General features: G+C 42.0%; 1 protein-coding gene across 6 annotated transcripts in view; it reads right to left on the reverse strand.

Moving 5' to 3' along the window:
• Window positions 1-411: 411 nt before the first annotated feature.
• The window catches only part of ppip5k1b (diphosphoinositol pentakisphosphate kinase 1b), a 48,746-nt gene continuing 30,493 nt past the window's right edge, over window positions 412-18,664 (reverse strand). For 2 of the 6 annotated variants that reach the window (XM_076886086.1, XM_004564538.5), the window contains 10 exons: window positions 18,490-18,604; window positions 18,054-18,161; window positions 17,822-17,938; window positions 17,489-17,629; window positions 17,191-17,299; window positions 14,285-14,437; window positions 12,509-12,571; window positions 5,270-5,407; window positions 4,865-4,978; window positions 412-2,867 (listed from right to left, as the gene is read on the reverse strand). In XM_076886086.1, the coding sequence (XP_076742201.1) occupies window positions 2,776-2,867; window positions 4,865-4,978; window positions 5,270-5,407; window positions 12,509-12,571; window positions 14,285-14,437; window positions 17,191-17,299; window positions 17,489-17,629; window positions 17,822-17,938; window positions 18,054-18,161; window positions 18,490-18,604 (1,150 nt within the window). In that variant the 3' untranslated portion in view covers window positions 412-2,775. The remainder of the gene's footprint in view (window positions 2,868-4,864; window positions 4,979-5,269; window positions 5,408-12,508; window positions 12,572-14,284; window positions 14,438-17,190; window positions 17,300-17,488; window positions 17,630-17,821; window positions 17,939-18,053; window positions 18,162-18,489; window positions 18,605-18,664) is intronic. The other 4 variants (XM_004564542.5, XM_076886089.1, XM_076886088.1 and 1 more) reach the window with 3 other exon arrangements.

Below are 18,664 nucleotides of genomic sequence, written 5' to 3' on the forward strand. Positions count from 1 at the left end.
ACAATCAGTAGCTGACATGTAGTCACTGGCCACTTCATTTGTTCAAATGCTTAACTGTTAATGCAAATAGCTAATCACCTGATCACATGGCATCGACTCAATCCACTTAGCATGCAGCCATGGTCAACACAAGCGGTTGAAGCTCTGATATTGCAAGAGAAGACAAAACTGGACAATAGACTGGGAAAAAAATATGAGTCTTGAAATGGATAAAAGGACAAAATGAGACATAGGAGGGAGAGAAAAAGACTGAAGAAGAGCAGAGACAGATGAGCACAGGAGGTTGGCCAGTTTGTTTATGCAGCACTAACAGACTTGTGTCTGGACTGTGCTCAATAAAACATCACTCTCACACCATCTATTGCAGCAGGTGTGACAACATGATTTGTTGTGCTTGATAACACACTAAACAACACTTTCAGTCTTTATTTTCTCTTTTTATTATTGCCCCTCTCCTTTCCCCGATGTCACAGCCTGACCTGAACCACAGAAGACAGGGCATCACAGACATCTTACACCTTTAAACCTCGTTAAACAGAGCGCGCACACACACACGCACCTCTCTTTGGCTGACATTAAATAACCACATAAATACACAACTACACCAACATCAACTCACAATTACGATAAAAACAGGTTATTAGCCTTCAAAAATCTAGAACTCTTTTACAAGATGGCTAAAATTCAGAAATTCATTCAACAGCAGACGTTTCAAGTTTCGAAGGTCAGTTTTTTTTTTCAATTGAACCGCTTTGTAATGAAAAGAGGGACTCCCCCCCCTCCCTGCTGTTTATACTTTGTTAAAGCTGACAATGCCGACTGAACACAGTGCCCACAATCAGATTCAGCTTTTCATTTTGTTTACAGGCTTTTGTCAAAGTAATAACATATATTTTGGAATTTCAATTAACTGTAATTATTTTCTGAATTGAAAGTGAACTGACCGTCCAACAGTTCAGTCACAAACTGATGAACCAGTTGCAACCTTTGGATTATACTGCTTTACCTGAGCATGATTAATGAGATGAGAAACAGTCATTTGACATTAAAAACACACCTCAATATATGGTGACAGACTGCAGACACAACTATACTACTGACTTAATCAAGTGGCTTATCCCTGTAACTCTAAAACATCTCAGTAAAAGAATACAGCAGGTTCCTAACATTTGGATTTAATATCACATTATCTGAAGGCACATTTACAGATGCGTCTTTGTTCCTACTTAACAGCTGAAGAACACAGAGCTAAACAGCTTGATCAGGCTGGCATGAGTGAAAAATTATAAAATATACTACTCTTTTTTGTTTAATGCATGAAGTAAAACAAATCATGTGAGCAATAATTTATCAGGCACACTGCAAACTTGCATCTCTGCAGATGCTTTGTATGTTACATTAGAGAGTATTTGGGCTGTGGTTGCTTTGGTTACAGTGTTACAAGCTTTAGATGATGGTTTTCAGTCTGCGGGACACCTGATTTTGTAATCCAGACGTTTGATGTGTGAAACAGATATAGGAACATTTTGACATTTTTGGTTAAATTACCCTTCCTTCTTTTCTTGCAACAGGATAGACTTCAGTCATAAACAGGCTTAGAGACGGGTCGGCGACAACTAGGGAAAAATATGTATCCAAAATCCAGTTGGCGATTGGTTGGTGGCTGTTGCAGATCCCATCTGTTGTCTGCACACCTGTCAACAAACAGTCACCAAGCAGCAGTGAAACTGTGAAAAGTGCAAAGCAAACCAGACTCGATTTTCACACCTCTTAGATTCAAACTTGTCCAACATTTTTAGTAGATGAACCTCTGGTATCAGTTTGAGCATCCTGTTTGGTTTTGAGTTATTGACGGAGGTGTTTACAGACAGACTGGCATCTTCCATGCAAACTACACGTGACTGTGGCAAATCTGATAAAAAGGAATCATGAGGACGTTTTACGTCAGTGCTCACTAACTGGTCTCCAAGTCTGTATGACTGAAGCCTTAAATAACATGATTAACTCTCAAATCCAGCAGGTAGTTCAGCCTTTTTAAGGGATGGAAACAGCTAACAGTGGCCTTGTCTAAGGTAAAACTGCTTGAAAAACTAACACTTAATGTTCAATTTACTTATTATTAAAAAAAGAAAAAAGATAAAACATAGAATTTATAAAAAGAAAAGACTACTACTGTTCTGCCATCTTTAAAACAGGCTGTTTCCCCATTCCCAGTCTATTTGCCAAGGTGAGCTGACAGCTAGATATGAGAGCAGTATTGATAATCTAATTCTTGGTTAGAAAGCAGGCGTGCTGATCTTTGGATGAAATCCACCACAGACTTAAAGTCCGTGGCGCATTTGAACCGGAAATGTCGGCAGTTCAGGTGAGAAAAACAGACTGCTGATGTGTGAGGGGAAAAAACCATCTCCAGAGCAAATAGCAAGCACTGCTCTGATCCAAATTAAACTAAAGGCACAAATGGTCTGAATGTTGGCACAATGGACGGTTCAGGAAAGTGTGAGCGATCTGAGGAGGTGGATCGAGGCGATGAGAGGTCCCACGTATTTTTCTTTATTTCCTCTTTATGGAGAAGAGCAGGCGTGGTGAGGATAGTGCAGTCAGTGGTGGTGCAGTGGTGGTGCAGCAGAAGAATCGCTGTGCACAGTTTGTTTGATCATATCGCGTCTGACATCGTGAATATGAGCAGAAGGCTGAATAACAGCGCAGGAAGTGAAGTCGTTACACCGTGGCCTCCGATTCCCAGAGGTCCTTGTGGTTCTCCAAACAGACGGCCTACTCACTGAAGCTGAAGTTCAGACCAGAAGACTCTGTAATCGGGGATGAGGGGCCCGCACTGGATACAGCACTGGAGGGGATGCTGCCATCTGAACAGAAAACACACACACACACACAAGCTCTCTGTAAACACTTGTTTTCCCCCACTGGTACAAACTGTCGATGTTTTAAAAAGTCCATCCATGACGCAACTAATAATCCCATTACTTTCCACCCCGGAGCCCTCGCTTCACTCTGCGAGTCAGGAGCCATGTTATTTGCTGTTGTACATGCGTCACGGGGAAGGACACAAAGTGAACACAAATGAGAGAGCGAGCTGGCACAATAACAGGAAAGCATCATCTGCTCGTCTCTTCATCTCGTTGCCATGGGGAACTTTATGTAAACTGTTACTTTATGTGCTGGGTTTCATAAATTGAGCCACATGAATGTTTATATCAATAATCTGACTAGAATGTAATGAAGATTTGCCGTCAATCACAAATCAGCAAAATCAAGAATAAGGGTTTAAAGTGTTTTACACTAAAGATAGAAGCTGCGGTTAAAAAATGTTCCTGAACAGGTCACAGGGCTGCACTTGTAAACAGCTGCCCTGTAACTACAGCTGATAAGAGAACAGAGTTACACGAGCAGCAGAAGAAGTGCCTCCCCGTCTGTCTGCGCACTGTGTGGTAAATGAGGCTAAATGAGTTCTGTGCAGTTACAGGCACCAGAATCTGGAGCAGCCACCCAAACCGAGTGCACACGTATAACATGTGCATGAATTCAGCTCACCATCTGAGGGAGAAAGGAGAACAATGAGCTGGTTAAAGATGAAGGGGCTGTGATTTTCAGAGTACTTTTTACTTCAGTTTTAAGTGACTGTTGATGCCGCGGTGTAATCTGCTGCACAGTCTGCTGTTATTTATATACTTATAAACAACAACCACACATTTTTTGTTCTAGTTTCTTTATTTGGATATTTTGTTGTTGTTTTTTAAAGTCATAAGCGTGCTATTGTTTACTAGGTCATAAATTGGTTGTTTTTTTCCCCCCGTTTTTTGTTTTTTAAAGTTTTAATAAGACATCGAGGGATTAAAAAAAAAAAAAGAAGAAAAAAAAAAGACAACAAATTGCCAAAAATTGCAGTTCCTCCTTCGGCCACTTGAGTCTGTAAATCAGTGTGCTTAGACTCCTGTGTTTTGGTCTCTATAATAATTTTCAGAGCGGCTGTATGGTGGGTGAAAATCTGCATTTCGAAGCATTTCAGTGATATTATATGACAAATATGTGGATTGTTTTGTAGTTAAAACTGGAGCAGACTGGGACAGTCTGTCAGTGCAACTGAGTGAAACTGTGCATTTTTTTCCCTACACACTAATTAGCAGTTCATCTGTGTCTGTGCGATATATCCATGCAGTACCCTGCTAACCAAGCTGGCTGCTTTTGGCTGACTTATCTTGAAACTCCCCCGTCTCATCCACATATGAACGCTTCACAAAAGCATGGCTGACATCTCGATGGCTACATCCACCCCCCCCTGCACAGTCTATGATATTTGTGAATGTGATAAAGTGCTGAGTTTCACCTCTCCAACCTGAGATTCCATCTTCACTGTGGTAACTAGAACCAATTTAGCTGAGCTGCCATTAGCCATTTGCTGATTTATCAGCATTTCTAACAGCCAATAAAAAACAATTTAGAAGAAGAAGAGACGGGACAAACACCCTTCAGCACCAGACAACAAACAGTGAAACCAAGCAGAGCTGGACAGGGTGTAAACATGTACAGAAAAAAACTACACATGATGCACTTTAGGGGAGATCTGTTTGTTTCGTGTGTCTGAAAGAAGAAAAAAAATCATTATATCGGTTGAGCTGTAGCAGTAACCACAGTATTGAAGCATTTAAATCTGTGTGAAACTGTAGTGACGCGACTGAGTTGTTGCGGTCTGTGTTGTCATTTAGACTTTTACACGATAGTAAGGAGGGTAAATATTTAAACATGAAGCCGATACGTTTAAAGAGGTTTCATTCTCTTGAAAAACACTTTGTGCAGTGAAAGCAGGTCAACACACTGATAATGCCATGAAAATCATTGCACTTACGCCACAAAGGCTGGCCAGGCGGTCGAAGAGATGCTTCAGATCCAGAGGAGGAAAGAGGCTGCTGCGGGCTATAGAGAGAAATCTGGCTCTGAGAGGCAAACAAGCCAGAGAGCGCTGGAGCAGAGAGAGAAAAGAAAACACATTAGGATCAGTTTACAAATGTAATTGAAGCTCATTATGCTTCTGAGAAATACTACTCTCTTCTGCTTTTGGATTCAGAAAGTGTTGTTTTGTTGCTAGACGTGGAAATGGCTTTCAAATTTAACTGCCGACTCTCAGGCTTTATTTAAATGTCTTTATATGAATTAACAGATTAAAAACCAGTGAACTGTGGCCATTTATATTCATGCTCAAGATCTGACGATCAGATTCTATAAAACAAAAATTACACTGAAGCTTTCGCACCTTTCATGGTTTTGGCCTGGACCTCACTGTTGCTCTCACACACCGAGTTGAGAAACTCGTCCACCTGCTTCAGGGAAAGTGAGTTGTGCAGCGTCTCCAGCGGGTAGATGGAAGGCACCATGGAGCATCCTTCAAAGCCTGCAGGACAAAGGGTACAATACAGCCGATCGTGTACTAGCAGGAAGAGCGGTGAGGAAAGTACTGCTCTCTGTGCATTACGGTTCCACGTGATTTGAGTGCCATATTAAGAAAAAAAAAAAAATCTAGCAGTGATTTATATTTGTTACCAGCCACACAAACGTTTGCACACAAGAGCTACAGTCGGCAGCGTGTGACCTCTCACAGCAGCTGACTGGCTGTAGCTACACAACACAAGCAAGCCAGATATAATGCAAACACAAATAACCAATTCCTGAGTTAGTGAGACCACAAGAACAAAAATAATATTTTTGTCTTGTTTCTAACATGGTTACAGAGCACTCTGCTTAAAATGACAAGAAAACACACTCGTTACATGTTGCTGCTGATACATGAAGTGATTATAGTAGAGCTCACTTGTGTGTTAACAGGATATGATATGCTTGTTGATTTAAAGATAAGAAAAAATACCGTTCTGTGTTTGTATATGTAATAAGTAGGTGAGGACTACAGAGATTCTTGTGTTTAAGATGTCAGTACTCGAGGTCAACTTCATTTCTAAGCTGATGCTGTAAATGGTATTTCCTTCAGGTGAAGTGTGTGATATAAAGCAAAAATTAATATTAGCTACAGACGAGGTTCTGAAACCACAAAGAAGAAAATAAAATTCTGGGGAGATGTGGCATAACATTATGAGCATTGCCAGGTGCAGTGAAAAACACTGATTTCATCATGGCACCTGTTGGGGGGGGGGGGGGGGGGGGGATACATTAGAGAGCGAAGTGAACCTTTTGCCCTCAAAGTTGATGTTGCAAGCAGGAAGAAATGACAAATGTAAGGATTGGAGTGAGTTTGGTGCTTGTCAGAGCATCTGCAAAACTGCAGCTATTGTGGGGCGGTCCTGATCTGCAGTGCTCGGTACAGTGGTGAATAAGCGACAGTGTCATGGTCAGCTAAGACTCACTCACGCATGTGAGGAGTAAAGGCTGGCCTGTGTGGTCTGATCCAACAGACGAGTAAGTGCAGCTCAGACGGCTGAAAAAAGTTCATGCTGGTTCTGATGTAAAGGTGTACACAGAGCATCACAGTTTGTGGCTGCATAGCAGCAGAGCAGTCAGTGTGTCCATGCTGACCTGGGCATCAGAACTGGACCATGGAGGAATGGAAGGTCTGATCTGATGAATTGTGTTTTCTTTTACGTCACGTGGATGGTCAGGTGCATGTGAGGCATCTACCTGGGGAACACCTGGCAAGCCAGCTGAGGCAGTGTGATGCTTCGGATAATATTCTGGTGGGAAACCTTGACCTTGATGTGGATGTTACTTTGACACGTACCACCTACCCAAGCAATATTGCAGACCATGTACACCCTTTCATTGAACAGTATTACCCGCTGGCCTCTTTCAGCAGGATAATACGCCCGACCACAAAGCAAAAATGCTTCAGGAATAGTTTGAGGAGCACAACAATAAGTTTGAGGTGTTGACTTGGCCTCCAAATTCCCCAGATCTAAAAGCAATCCTGGTGCTACAATACGAGTCCATGCCTCGACGGGTCGGTGCTGTTTTGGCAGCAAAAGGGAGGGAAAATAAAATATGAAGCAGGTGGTTATAATGTTATGCCTGTATTGTATAAATTAATTAATTAATTAATTTGTTAAATAGGACCGGTACAAATGTTCAGTCTATTTCCCCTCCTGTTTCCTGAGCCGGTTGGGTTGGATCACCAACATAGATTTGATGATGAGCTGCAGCACAAGTTGTAATGAACTGTGAACCACACATAAAAGATTAATTTTCTTCGAGGTTTGTTAATGGTGCGGAAATATTCGTGTTACGACAATGAAGAGGAAATGAACAGGAAAAACTGTATTCTTTTTAAAAAAAAATCAATTAATTTTTTTTTTCATTTTATTAGAAGATTCGTCATATGTAAAATTGCATTACATATACTTTTATGTTCTATAAAATTTATATCTGTATTCATAATTACATTTCTATATTTTGCTTGCTTTTGTTGGTCGGGACAAAAAACCAACCCCCCCCTCAAAAAAAAAGAAAACAAAACATCTACATCTTGTGAAATACAACTTTTAAACACTAAAGTGCAATGGCAAGAAGGTGACTTTCACACATGCAGGAAACAGTCCATCAGCATTCACAGTAGCCCAACAGAGAACATGAAGCTCTATGATGACAGTAAGGAATAGATGGAGGTTGAAGTGCTGCTTCCACCTTTATCCATCTACCCAGACAGCATGCTGGCCATCCTTGCCTTCACCATGAATAATGTGCAACAACCATGAATGTGTGCACGGCTATTACCTAAAACAACTTATTCAATTTAAGCGGAACGAAATGCTTAATGGAGAGGAACCTTTCAAGGCCTCAAGGGGCCAAGATATCAATTTATAATTAGTTGACTTGCTTGTTGTTAATGTTTCTCATGGGATTGTGTGCACTTTCAAGAGTTAAGAACATTATACAACCTGTTGCTTCTGCTTTTTAATCTAAAGCTTAGAAGAAGAACAGGAATGGCAGGATACGAAAAAGACCTTCAGGCCTTCCATTGACTAATCAAAAAATCTTTTCCTTACCCGATACAGCCTTGAGCAGCTTTATTCATTTGACAAAACAAAGACTAATGTGGAATCTGAAAACAGCTTCCTGCCAAAGATGTGATGACAGCAGAAAAATTATTCTACCGTTTAAAGTGATATTACAAAGCCTCAGGAGGAAATGTTTTGCCAGTTCAGACAAGTTCCATGCTACAGTATTTCTCCTTCTGTCTTTAGTGTACTGTGTAATAGAGCAGGCGTTATATAAAAACACATTAGTTGGCTTTTATCATCTTTCCCTCCTCATCGCTGCTGCAGTGCGTTCACATGGACTTTACAATTCAGCTCACACAGTAGATGCAGTGGGAGGAGAGAAAAAAAGCCCACTGATCCTTCACTGCACTATTCACTCTCCACAAAGGCAGACATAAACATACGAGGCAGGGAACGAATGCAGATAAAGACGGCACAAGTCATAACAGACGGTCATCTCTGCTGAGTGCAGGCAAGCTGTGTTAAGCTGACAATGTGCCAGGACCTGCTCCACAAACACTTTACGCGATCGACAGTTAACGGACAGGCCGCCACTTAATTAGCCAATTAAAATTAGCCAATAGATGATGACCCAGATCTTTCAGACAGACACTGAAATATCTCCAACCCAGCCAAGGGATATTTTGTTATTTTGAGGAAGACACTGTGGAGATTCAGTTGTTACTTCCCAGTGCAAAGGCCAAATTAGTGCCATCAATATCCGACACGCATTTCCACACAGACCTCATTCCTGAACAAAAGCCCAGCTGTAAAGGCTTCCTTTTCCTGCACCCACTGCTCAGGATGGAACATGCACACAATGCAATTAGGCAGGCCTCTAACCATCGCATAAAAGAGTCTGGTTCACCAGACTGAACCACATGCATGTAGATCCATTAGTCGTCCTTTTTGCAGATGTATTATTTGTTATAATTTGAGATTATGGTTAAAAATGAATTGCTATGTTCTACCAATTCCACAAGTGAGCTATAAATGTCCAATCATATGCAAAGACTTAAAGACACAGTGAAATTAAAGAATACACTCAAAGTGTCTTATCAGGTCCTAATTGTTCAGTTACTTATTGGTCCTTTCAAAATAAATAAAATCTATACGCATCACATTTCATATGGATTGAACCTTTTTCTCACTCCTTGTCATAGTATTCTCCCCTTTTTGGACGCAGAAAGAATGAAACTACAATAATGCTAACAGTCTCTACAGCTCCTTAGTCCATGAGAATTTCTCAGTGCTCACATCAAATCAGAACCATCTTATAAAGATGTGAGAACTCAAATGTCCCTTGAACTGAGTCACATAAACGCATCTTAATCTGCCAGATGCCTGGTACAAAGCTGTGTGATGTGGGATTATAATGATGTGAAAACCGAGCAGCTAACAGGGTGGAGAATTCAGAGGGACGCCATCCGTGTATTCCCAGCCGTGTGGATGCAGCTCGTCCATTTCCTTCTGTGCCATTCATAAGAAAGGACAACATTCTGGTTGAGTTGGAAATTATAGTTGTTTTTACAGATGAACCCAAGACAGTGTTACAAGTGTTCAGGTCAGAAAGTTGTCCTTCCTCACGCCTCTCAAACTTCAGGCCTAATTATTCTCCTAAGAATACTCCGTCTGGGTGAAGCATTCAGGACACATGCCTCAGCCTTGCTTGACTGGAATTATCTGGGCAATTACCTCCACTAATGTCACGAGTGGACATTACATGGACATTCAGCTGGGAAGCTGGAAACTTAATGACCTTTAGATGTCCATTAGGTTTCCCCCCCCGGTTCACCTCTGTCAGGTGACACCTAAAAAACGTTGAGAGCTGCAGTGCTCGAGTGAAAGCTAAGTTGCTTTAATAGTTTCACTGTGTCTTTAAATAAGCAGAGGAATACAGCGTTTGCATCTTTGGGCAGATGTGCAAAATGAGAATGTTTATAGTCGGACAATAAATGGAGCATGAGGCAGGGCTATAGATATCATTAACAGGCAGACCTAGGAGGGAAAATGAACGCACAGGCTGCAAGAAAAATAAAAGCAATGAGCCACAACAGATGCTAAGCTGAACTGGCACTGGCAGCATCCCCCTTCTCCCAGCACCGACTGGCTAGGACGAAAGTGAGGAAGAGGAGGCAGCACCAAGTATTTTCAGGGACTGCAGCGGCTGACCGTAGTGAGACTCTGGGAGCTCCTGACTAGACACCAGCTCAGTCTTGAAGAGGCGGAAGTGGTAGGGGCAGTGACGCAGGTGGTGGGCCATGGCCCCATCCACAGCCACAGGGGCAAACCCCAGCAGGGCTGTCTCAGCAGGGAGCCACTCCAGCAGCTGGGTTACGTGAGGCACGTCCGAGGGCTCTGAGGGGATGAGAGGCAGAGCAGGGAGAGAAGAGTAGAACTGGAAAGTGCAGCGGAGCGGGAGCAGAAACGGGAGGAGCTGAAAAGCAGTGCGGCCGGAGGGCATTCGATCGATTGTAGGCTGCAACGGACAAAAACCTCACGGCTCAAACAGAAAAAAAACAGACTCAGTCCCACCTTTCCATTTCAAAGAAATCAAATGCAAAGCAGATAGCCTGAGGTGAAATAGAGACGTCAGGGGGGGAAACGAATGAATAAAAACACACCTGAGATCTGCTCCACGTAATCTGAATGAAAGGCTTTTTCAGTCAGTGCTCAAACATCAGTGACCCCCAGGGCTATTTTTCAAGAAACTGTATGTGTGGCAACAGAACTGCAATGTGACAAGAGAAGTCGTATTTTAGATTTGTAGCATGAAGGCGTGACTTTCTGACAGATTTCTATCACTAGCTCTGCAAATTGGGCAACTGCCCCAGGGCTCAGAACACTCAGGGGTGGGGTTGGTTCAAAGGTTCGGTGTTCACTGTGTGGCAGGCGGCTAATGGTGACTCATTCCTAACTTGTTTGTATGCACCACTCAATCCCATCATCAGAAAGCAGCATGAGCTTTCAATCTGCAATAAAAGACCAGACATTTGCATATTTACAAATGGAACAGTTAACAGGACACCACAGACCCTCAAACATGTGTCTGTGTGAACCTGATGAATGCAAGTTCATTACTGACCCATTCTTCAGCGTTTTTGCCCGACATCGCTCCTCGGCTGGTTAATCCCACCTGGCTTTCACATCAAAACGACCAAATGAGAACAATTTCACCTCTAGTGCCATTTGAGTGACCAAACAAATGAGAATATGTGTAAAGCACACGTTACTTTATCTACAATATTTTACCCATCAACATGGTTATGATTCAGAAAAAAACCCCACAGCTGTGATTGCCCTTTTCTCCGCTTTGCATCATAACAACAGATAATTCATCATTGATAAAGTGAGGAATGTCCTTAGTTAAATAATAATATATATAACAAACAGCAGCTTGATGAGCAGGTGGCTGTTCAAAACTGAACTTGGACAATTGTAAATAAAATATAAGAATAATATTTATTGAAAGCAAATACAAAGCAGATCACACCAATGTTAGTGGATCTAAGGAAAACTGTCACTTTTTAAATGGATCATCAGCGCCTATTATTATAAATCAAAATGTGACTACAGGAGAGAAGCAAGAGAGCAAACTGGAGGGAAAGGCCCATGACTGTGGCTCCAGCTGTCTTTAAAAAAATAAATAAATAAACACGTTTCAACATATGAGATTTGTGAATTCCACCAACTCTTCAGCCACTCTGAACCAACATGTGAGACCAGCCTGTGGATCAGCTGACATCAATTCTGCTGACATACAGCCAGCACTAATCAAACTGCCAACATGTGATCAGCTGTCTCTGAGCTTTTCATATAAAACCCCAAATACCGTAAAAGGCCCAAATATGGAAACAGTAAAGCAGCAACGTGTACATCAACTACTACACACCGGAGGAGCCAGGTATTGAACCACAGGCCCCCTGATTAACAGATGCTCTTCCTAAAATGGGTTGGTCCAGATTTTATTTAGTATGTGTGTGGTCAGTACACTATGACATCACTGTAAGTATGTGTGTGGTTAAACTGGAGTTAAACTAAAACAAGAGAAACACCTATTTAAAGTTTTATTTGGCATTTATAGCAAAAACCCAGACATTTATCAAATAAATTATTTTAGAATCAACAGTGCATATGCCAGTGAGGATTTTTTAATTTTTTTTATGTGCATTGATTATCTACCCGTGGAGATATATCTAAGGAACACGATATATTCCACATAGCTAACCATCCTGTGAACAGCAGGATTGGAGATGAAAACACTTGCAGGCAGAGCAGGTGATGTTAGAGGTGAAGGGCTGACAACATAAGTAAAAACAAAACAAAACCCAAACACCGAAGGTGTGCGCTGGAAGAGAAACAAAAAAACCCTAAAAATCTGAGATGATGTAAGTAATGTAGCCACACGTCACACCTCCCAAAACAGAAAACATAGAAAATGTTTTCCCACAAAACCGTCATGCAAGATAAGAGGAGAACTGGAGGAGTGTCGAAAAAAAAGGCAGACATACCATTAGTCGGATGCCTGGCATACGACACAGAAAATCTCTTTACTGCCGGCATAGACAACAGCTCTGAGGAGATAAGAAAGGTAACTGGCATTATTGGGGCAGCTGGGATCTGAGTCTGCTTGTGAGTCTGTGTGTTTGAACACAAAGGGGTGAAAAGGAAAAAGAAAAAAAAAGGAGAAAACCGATTAGCAGAGTTGGCCTGTCGATTCATCAGTGTCTGTCTGCCAACAGATCTGTGTGAAAAGGAGGGTCATCTTTGAATGAACAGAGTGGAGACTGAGTGCTAAGGCTGCTGTGGAGTGGGTGGAGTAAACAACGGACGTAAGAAGTGTGCTGATCTAAATGTCACCGACAGGAACACATCTCCTTTTTCCTCCAGCCTGACTACTACTGGCTGTTGATCACATTCAATGTGTTGGTGTAACGTAGTTTTTACTAACGCAGTAACGCTGCAGACTGGGAAAAATAAAACAGAAAAAAAAAACTGAGCTGACAGGTGAAATAAAGCTCTGTAGAGCGTATGCATGTAATATACGGTTTACGAAAGAAGAAAACCCACTTTTATGTCAGGTAAGAATCCATTAGGTCATTTTTGGTATTGCAGAAAGCTGTAAAATAAAGGTTGGGAACCGCCTCTCTGAAATGCACTTACCACTGACACTGCAGGCCATCTTCAGATCTGAAGTGTGCACTTCCTTTCACCTTCCCAGCAATAAACCCATCTCTTGTTGCCCTGTTCTTTTTTTCTTTAAACGAACTGGACTGACGTCAGGTCCAGACCCCGACCTGTCTCTCAGACAGCAGCCCATAGGCCTGATGCAACAGAGCTGAGAAAGTAAAGCATCTGCCAGTGTGTAGCTCTGCAGTCAGAGTGACACCAAGTGGATGAACTGACCGGCTCAGTTTGCTGTGTTTAAAAAGCTGTAGTAGAGGGAAAACAAATCCCTGCAGTTCGGATCCATATGCATAAATACACCTAATAGGAAAATGATGACGTCACCTGTAGATGAGTCACATGCATATTCGGGACGCATTAAACAAATTTGTGCGATTAACCAGCTGCAACCATGAGAAATCTATCCACTCCAGATGTTTGTGGTAATTAAACCTGTTGCAAGGACCCCTGGTGGCTGTGGAAGCAGCTTTCTTTCACTTACCATTACCGCCATTACCAGACTCAGGGAAAAGGGATTATTTTAAGGTGGATTACTGGGTCTTATATCTGTTCCAAATAACAGGCTGAGTTTCTTAATGTAAGGATTACCGTAAATTGTGATTAATATGAAAAAATAAAAAGCCAGGCTTTTGGCTTACAGACACACTACTTCACTTTACGAAGGATTGTGAAATAAAGAGGATATGTTAACACAACATGCACAGAGAGACAAAACACTTGAGTCCGAGAGGAGAGCGGGTTGATCGGTTAGCGGTCAAGTTGATGTGGAAAAGTATTAATTGTATTCCAGCCTGCATGCTCAGCATTTACTACACAGCCAATCCCTCTGCTGTCAAATCAGTGCCCTTGCTGCCCATTCTTGCGGGGCAAAAATCATTAGGAGAAACGATGCAATATATTACAGCTGCTGATTTGTTTTGATCTGAAGGGAAAAAAAAATGTCCCCAAAAATCAATAAGATGAATTTAGGAGCAAAAAACACAAAGTAGGAAAGAAAAAAAACAAGACTTTTCAAAGCCAGGAAAAAAAAAAGCTTTTCAAATGGATACAGATGAAAAGACCAGCTCCATGCGAGAGGACAGAGAGCGTGGTGAACGTACCAAACATGCCACTCTTGCACGGCAAACTGCCGGGGGACAGAGGAGGCTTCGGGTGGTGGTGACGGTGGTGTGTGCGGACGTAGTCCCGAAGGTTGGGGGCGCTACAGGACACCCCGAGGGCTGAGGCACTGAAGAGGCCAGAGCAGAGCGAGCCTGTGTGGAGGAGCCGTGGGAGTGCGGGGGGGAAGAGGTGAAGGGATGGGTGAAGTGGACATGTGAAGGGTGAGAATTTTTTTTATATATATTTTTTAATTACACACTAAATGGTGTGGCCCAAGAGTGTGTTTGTGCTTTGGGAAAAATGAGTTTACCTGTATGAACACCCTGCAAACAGATATTTATTATATAGATTTGATAAAGTTTATAATAGAAGGAAAATACCTAGATGACACGCAAGCTTTAAGGTTTTTCAGAACAGTGACTCAGTGTGTAAGACCCTTGTGTGAGTGATGTGTGCACATGCACAGAACATGTGGGTTTCCTATACGTCACAATAGCATTTCAAGCAGGCCGAGAGTGGAAATGAGTTTTAGACTTGCTGTACACGAATAAAACAAACTAATCCTCATATTCGTAGGACAAATTCAATGTCCAAAGACTTTAAATGAATATTTTATTTAAATATTTGAAACACCAACTAAGCGTTGTGTTAACGGAGCGTCAGTGTGCTGATGGAGAACTGTGACCTCAGCAACGCAGCACACAACAAACTGAATGGCTCCACTCAGAGAGGGTTTAAAACATTAGTGTAACGTGGACATAAAGCCAACTGCTGCTTTCAAACGTGATAATTAAGCACCGAGCAGCACGACGATCGGTGCATTATACAGAAAGGGGCACGTTAACCTACTGTAGCGATGTGACATTTAAAACAATAAGGATTTTTAAAGGACCATCACTCATTCCCTGGTGATATCCAGCAGTAAGAAGTGACGCAGGTTGATGTACGCTAGTCTTTGAAAGCTTTCGATCTCTTGTTTTTTTCCACGCCACGACTCCACTCTCTGCTCACATTGTTGGTTTTATGGTTTTCTCCACACGTCTTTATTTAGATGGAAGCATGTCATGCTTGTAAGTGTCACCATGTTAGCAGGTTGTTGGATGTTGCATGTCCTTCAAAAGTCCCTTTATTTAGGCTGAGGTTAAACTACATTCATGGACCCAGAGTGGTCTGATTTGGAACAATTTAAAGAGGTCAAAGGGACCTACACTGATATCTTACTTTATGTATGGGACCAAAAATGTTTTGTTATAAGACTAATAATATTTAGAGTAGATTTTTAAGAATTTGTGAGGGCAGTTTTCTCTAGTTGAAGGAGGAACATGTAACTTATTTATATAGGGACAACTAATGTTAATGAAGACGCTTTTCTTTTAAATCACAGATGTATTCTTTAGCAGGACAACCTGATATCTGGAGTGGTTACAACAGCGCAACATGTCAAATACTTGTAATATTATCATCTGCGTTTGTTTCAACTGTGTGAGCTTACAGCAAATTCAGTTTCTGGCAATATAATAACACTTCTTCTGTTCTGACATCTTTTGATGCTAATGTTGCACAATTAAGGCCTTTACGCACAGAGCGCATTGTAAAAAAACAACAACATGAAATTCAGTTACAAATTTTGGGGATGCCAACTTGGTGAGAAAAGGAAGAAATTGAGATTGTGGATTCATCCATTTCTCACAACAAGGCAACAGCACGGAAAATTTGTATAATTCAATACTGTCTTGAGTTTTGAACTTCGAGCACACATTTGTCAAATGCAGCTAAATGCATTGGTCAGATCTGATTATTCACATGTGAAGATTTGAAGAAAGAAAAAAAAAAAGAAATCAAACTTCATCCGAAAAAACAAATGCAGCAAACTGGTCTCGTGAATAGTTAAGAATAGGTGTATACTCAAAGGTGACCTGTTACTGTATGCTCAGTTCCAACCTTTTTACCCCACAGCTGCATACGGCGGACGGGGTTTTGGCTTAATCCTGCTGGGCAGGCATCGCCGTAGGATTTTGAAATTAATACCACAGCTGTGTCTACCAGGAGGCTGAGGGGTAGAACTGGTGGTCACCGGTATTTTTATTCTTGGCCTCTACTAGAGATGCTTTGTATAATTCACTGTTAAAAATAATAATTTATCTTATACTGGTCCTCGGTCCAGCTCCTCAGTTCATCCACTGTTTTAAACAAAAAAGTTTTGGTTTAGTTTAGTTTTTGTTTTTTTTGCTCCCTTCTCCTTCCCTTTCAGCCAGGCTTCTTCTGATTGGCTGCTATTCACAAACACCTGAACTTTGGATTATCAGCACATATGCTGACCACATTATTTGGAGCAGGGATTTGAGTTATTGAGTCTCTGAGTCTCCAAGTCACTATATGACAATATTAATAATCTTTACTAATTATATTAGTTTATGTTAGTCAAGTCAATATCAGTTATAGTGACATTAAACAAAGAAAAGGCAAACATTAGTAACTAGAGAGTCGGGTTTTGTTTGACTATGAAGGTATTAGCATGTTCACCGTGTTGTCACCTTATCACCTAGAGAGGAGAGGAACATGTCTTTGATCACCATATGACGCAGTGTTCCTGCAGTTGGCTGTGAACATGACTCTTCCCCGCTGACCTCTGGCCAGCATAGTTTGGATTCTGATCCTGTTCGGCTGCCGCTAAGCTAAACTAAGCTGGGGTGGACGCTATGTGAAAGAAACGAGGGACAGACTGAAAGTGAAATGGAAAAGTGGGAGGGTGAAGGGGGTAAAAAAGTCACAGCTGCAGCTCGTGATGAAGAGGAGGCGCAGTGATGACGGCTGGAAATGAATGAGCGGTGAGGCCATGAACGCAGATATGAACACAGCGAAAACACACATTCTCCCACACTTGCTCCAAAAATTAGATCCCTACCTAAGCCACTGGCTGGTTTGATCTCAGGAGACTGGCGTGAGCAGGATATGAAGAGTCGATGGGATGTGCAGCCTTTGGCGGAATGAGTGGGGGAGGTTTCAGAGAGGACCTGAGTGGGGCCAAAGAGACCAGGGATTAATACTGATATCCTCAACATATTATTCAGGGACCTGATGTTTAATGGTTGCTTCAAGAGCATCATCGCACTTTTAAAATGACAGGCAAAAGTGTCAGAAGAGCTAGTTCACACCCAGACCGCATTTTGTCATTTTAACACTGAACTCTGGCAGTCTGGTACCTCCATGGAGCCAGTCTTGCGGTTCCGAATCATGGGAGACCTTCGCTGAATGTTGATTGGATCAGAGACTTGAAGTGCCTGGTCCGGCTCATCCTGAGAAAGGTCCTCCAGACTGCCCTGATTAGGCTTCTTGTCTTCATTCTAATTGGTCAGAGAAGAAAGAAGTGACTGACATCTCTGATCAACAAAACACACCTGATGTCGACACACAACTACAAGGGAGATTTTTATTTTTTAAAACCTTAAATGGCCTCTTGGCTGGTTTGAAACTGAAATTTTTCACATTTTTAGACAATTTTCAACCAGCAATATGAGTGCGGTATGGTCACACACCTCTGAGGAGGCCGGCCGGAAGCCGAATCCAAGAGGAATAGTCTCTTCATCTTCACATCCTTTTACTCCTGGACTGAAGTGAAGCTCCACATGGAAGCGCTCCTCTGAGGAGGGGTCCTGCTCAGCACACAGACACAAATATACAAAGGAGGCTGCGTAAAGGAGCCTGCAATCCTGCAAAAGAAGCTGCAGTTTGGAGGAGGAGGTATGTGTTTCATTTCATCCTGCCCACCTTGTTGTTGTCTTCGTACAGCATGATGACTATCTGTGTCATATAGTTGAGTTCAGTCACAGCGCTCAGGTAGTCCATTGCTTGCTTCCACTGCTGGTCCTTCTCCTCCTGATGTGCAAAGACAAGCAGATGTAAAATTAAAGCCAATGAGTGAAACACCACAGATCTGTGAAAATTCATGCAAGGGCAAGGTAAACATCAGTTCTACAGTCCAATTTAGACATAAGCGTTCAATTAACTTAGAACTACAGTTCAGCTTAGTTTTATTAGAACAAGTCACTGAAGTCATCTTCAAAAAGCCTTCTGTCTTGGAAGGAATACCCTCTGCAATAAGTGCAACGCTACAAAAGCTCTGTTCTGGCAATTCGCCCTCTGAATGTGCACATGCACACCTGCAGAAAATCAAAAAGTCAAAGGTGACAAAACCACTGCATACATTCAGCAGGCCTCCGTAGCGGAAGATGCTGAGCAGGGAGTGAACGTGGCTCTCACTCGTGAAGTAGAGGCGTGTGCGGACGTGACGCCCAGGAGACATGACACCCCGAGAATACCTGAACACCAGGGCGGAGGAAGAGACACAAGTGAGTAACACAACACCTGTAATACTTGTT

The sequence above is a fragment of the Maylandia zebra genome, linkage group LG7, assembly GCF_041146795.1.
Source record: "Maylandia zebra isolate NMK-2024a linkage group LG7, Mzebra_GT3a, whole genome shotgun sequence".
Lineage (NCBI taxonomy): Eukaryota > Metazoa > Chordata > Actinopteri > Cichliformes > Cichlidae > Maylandia > Maylandia zebra.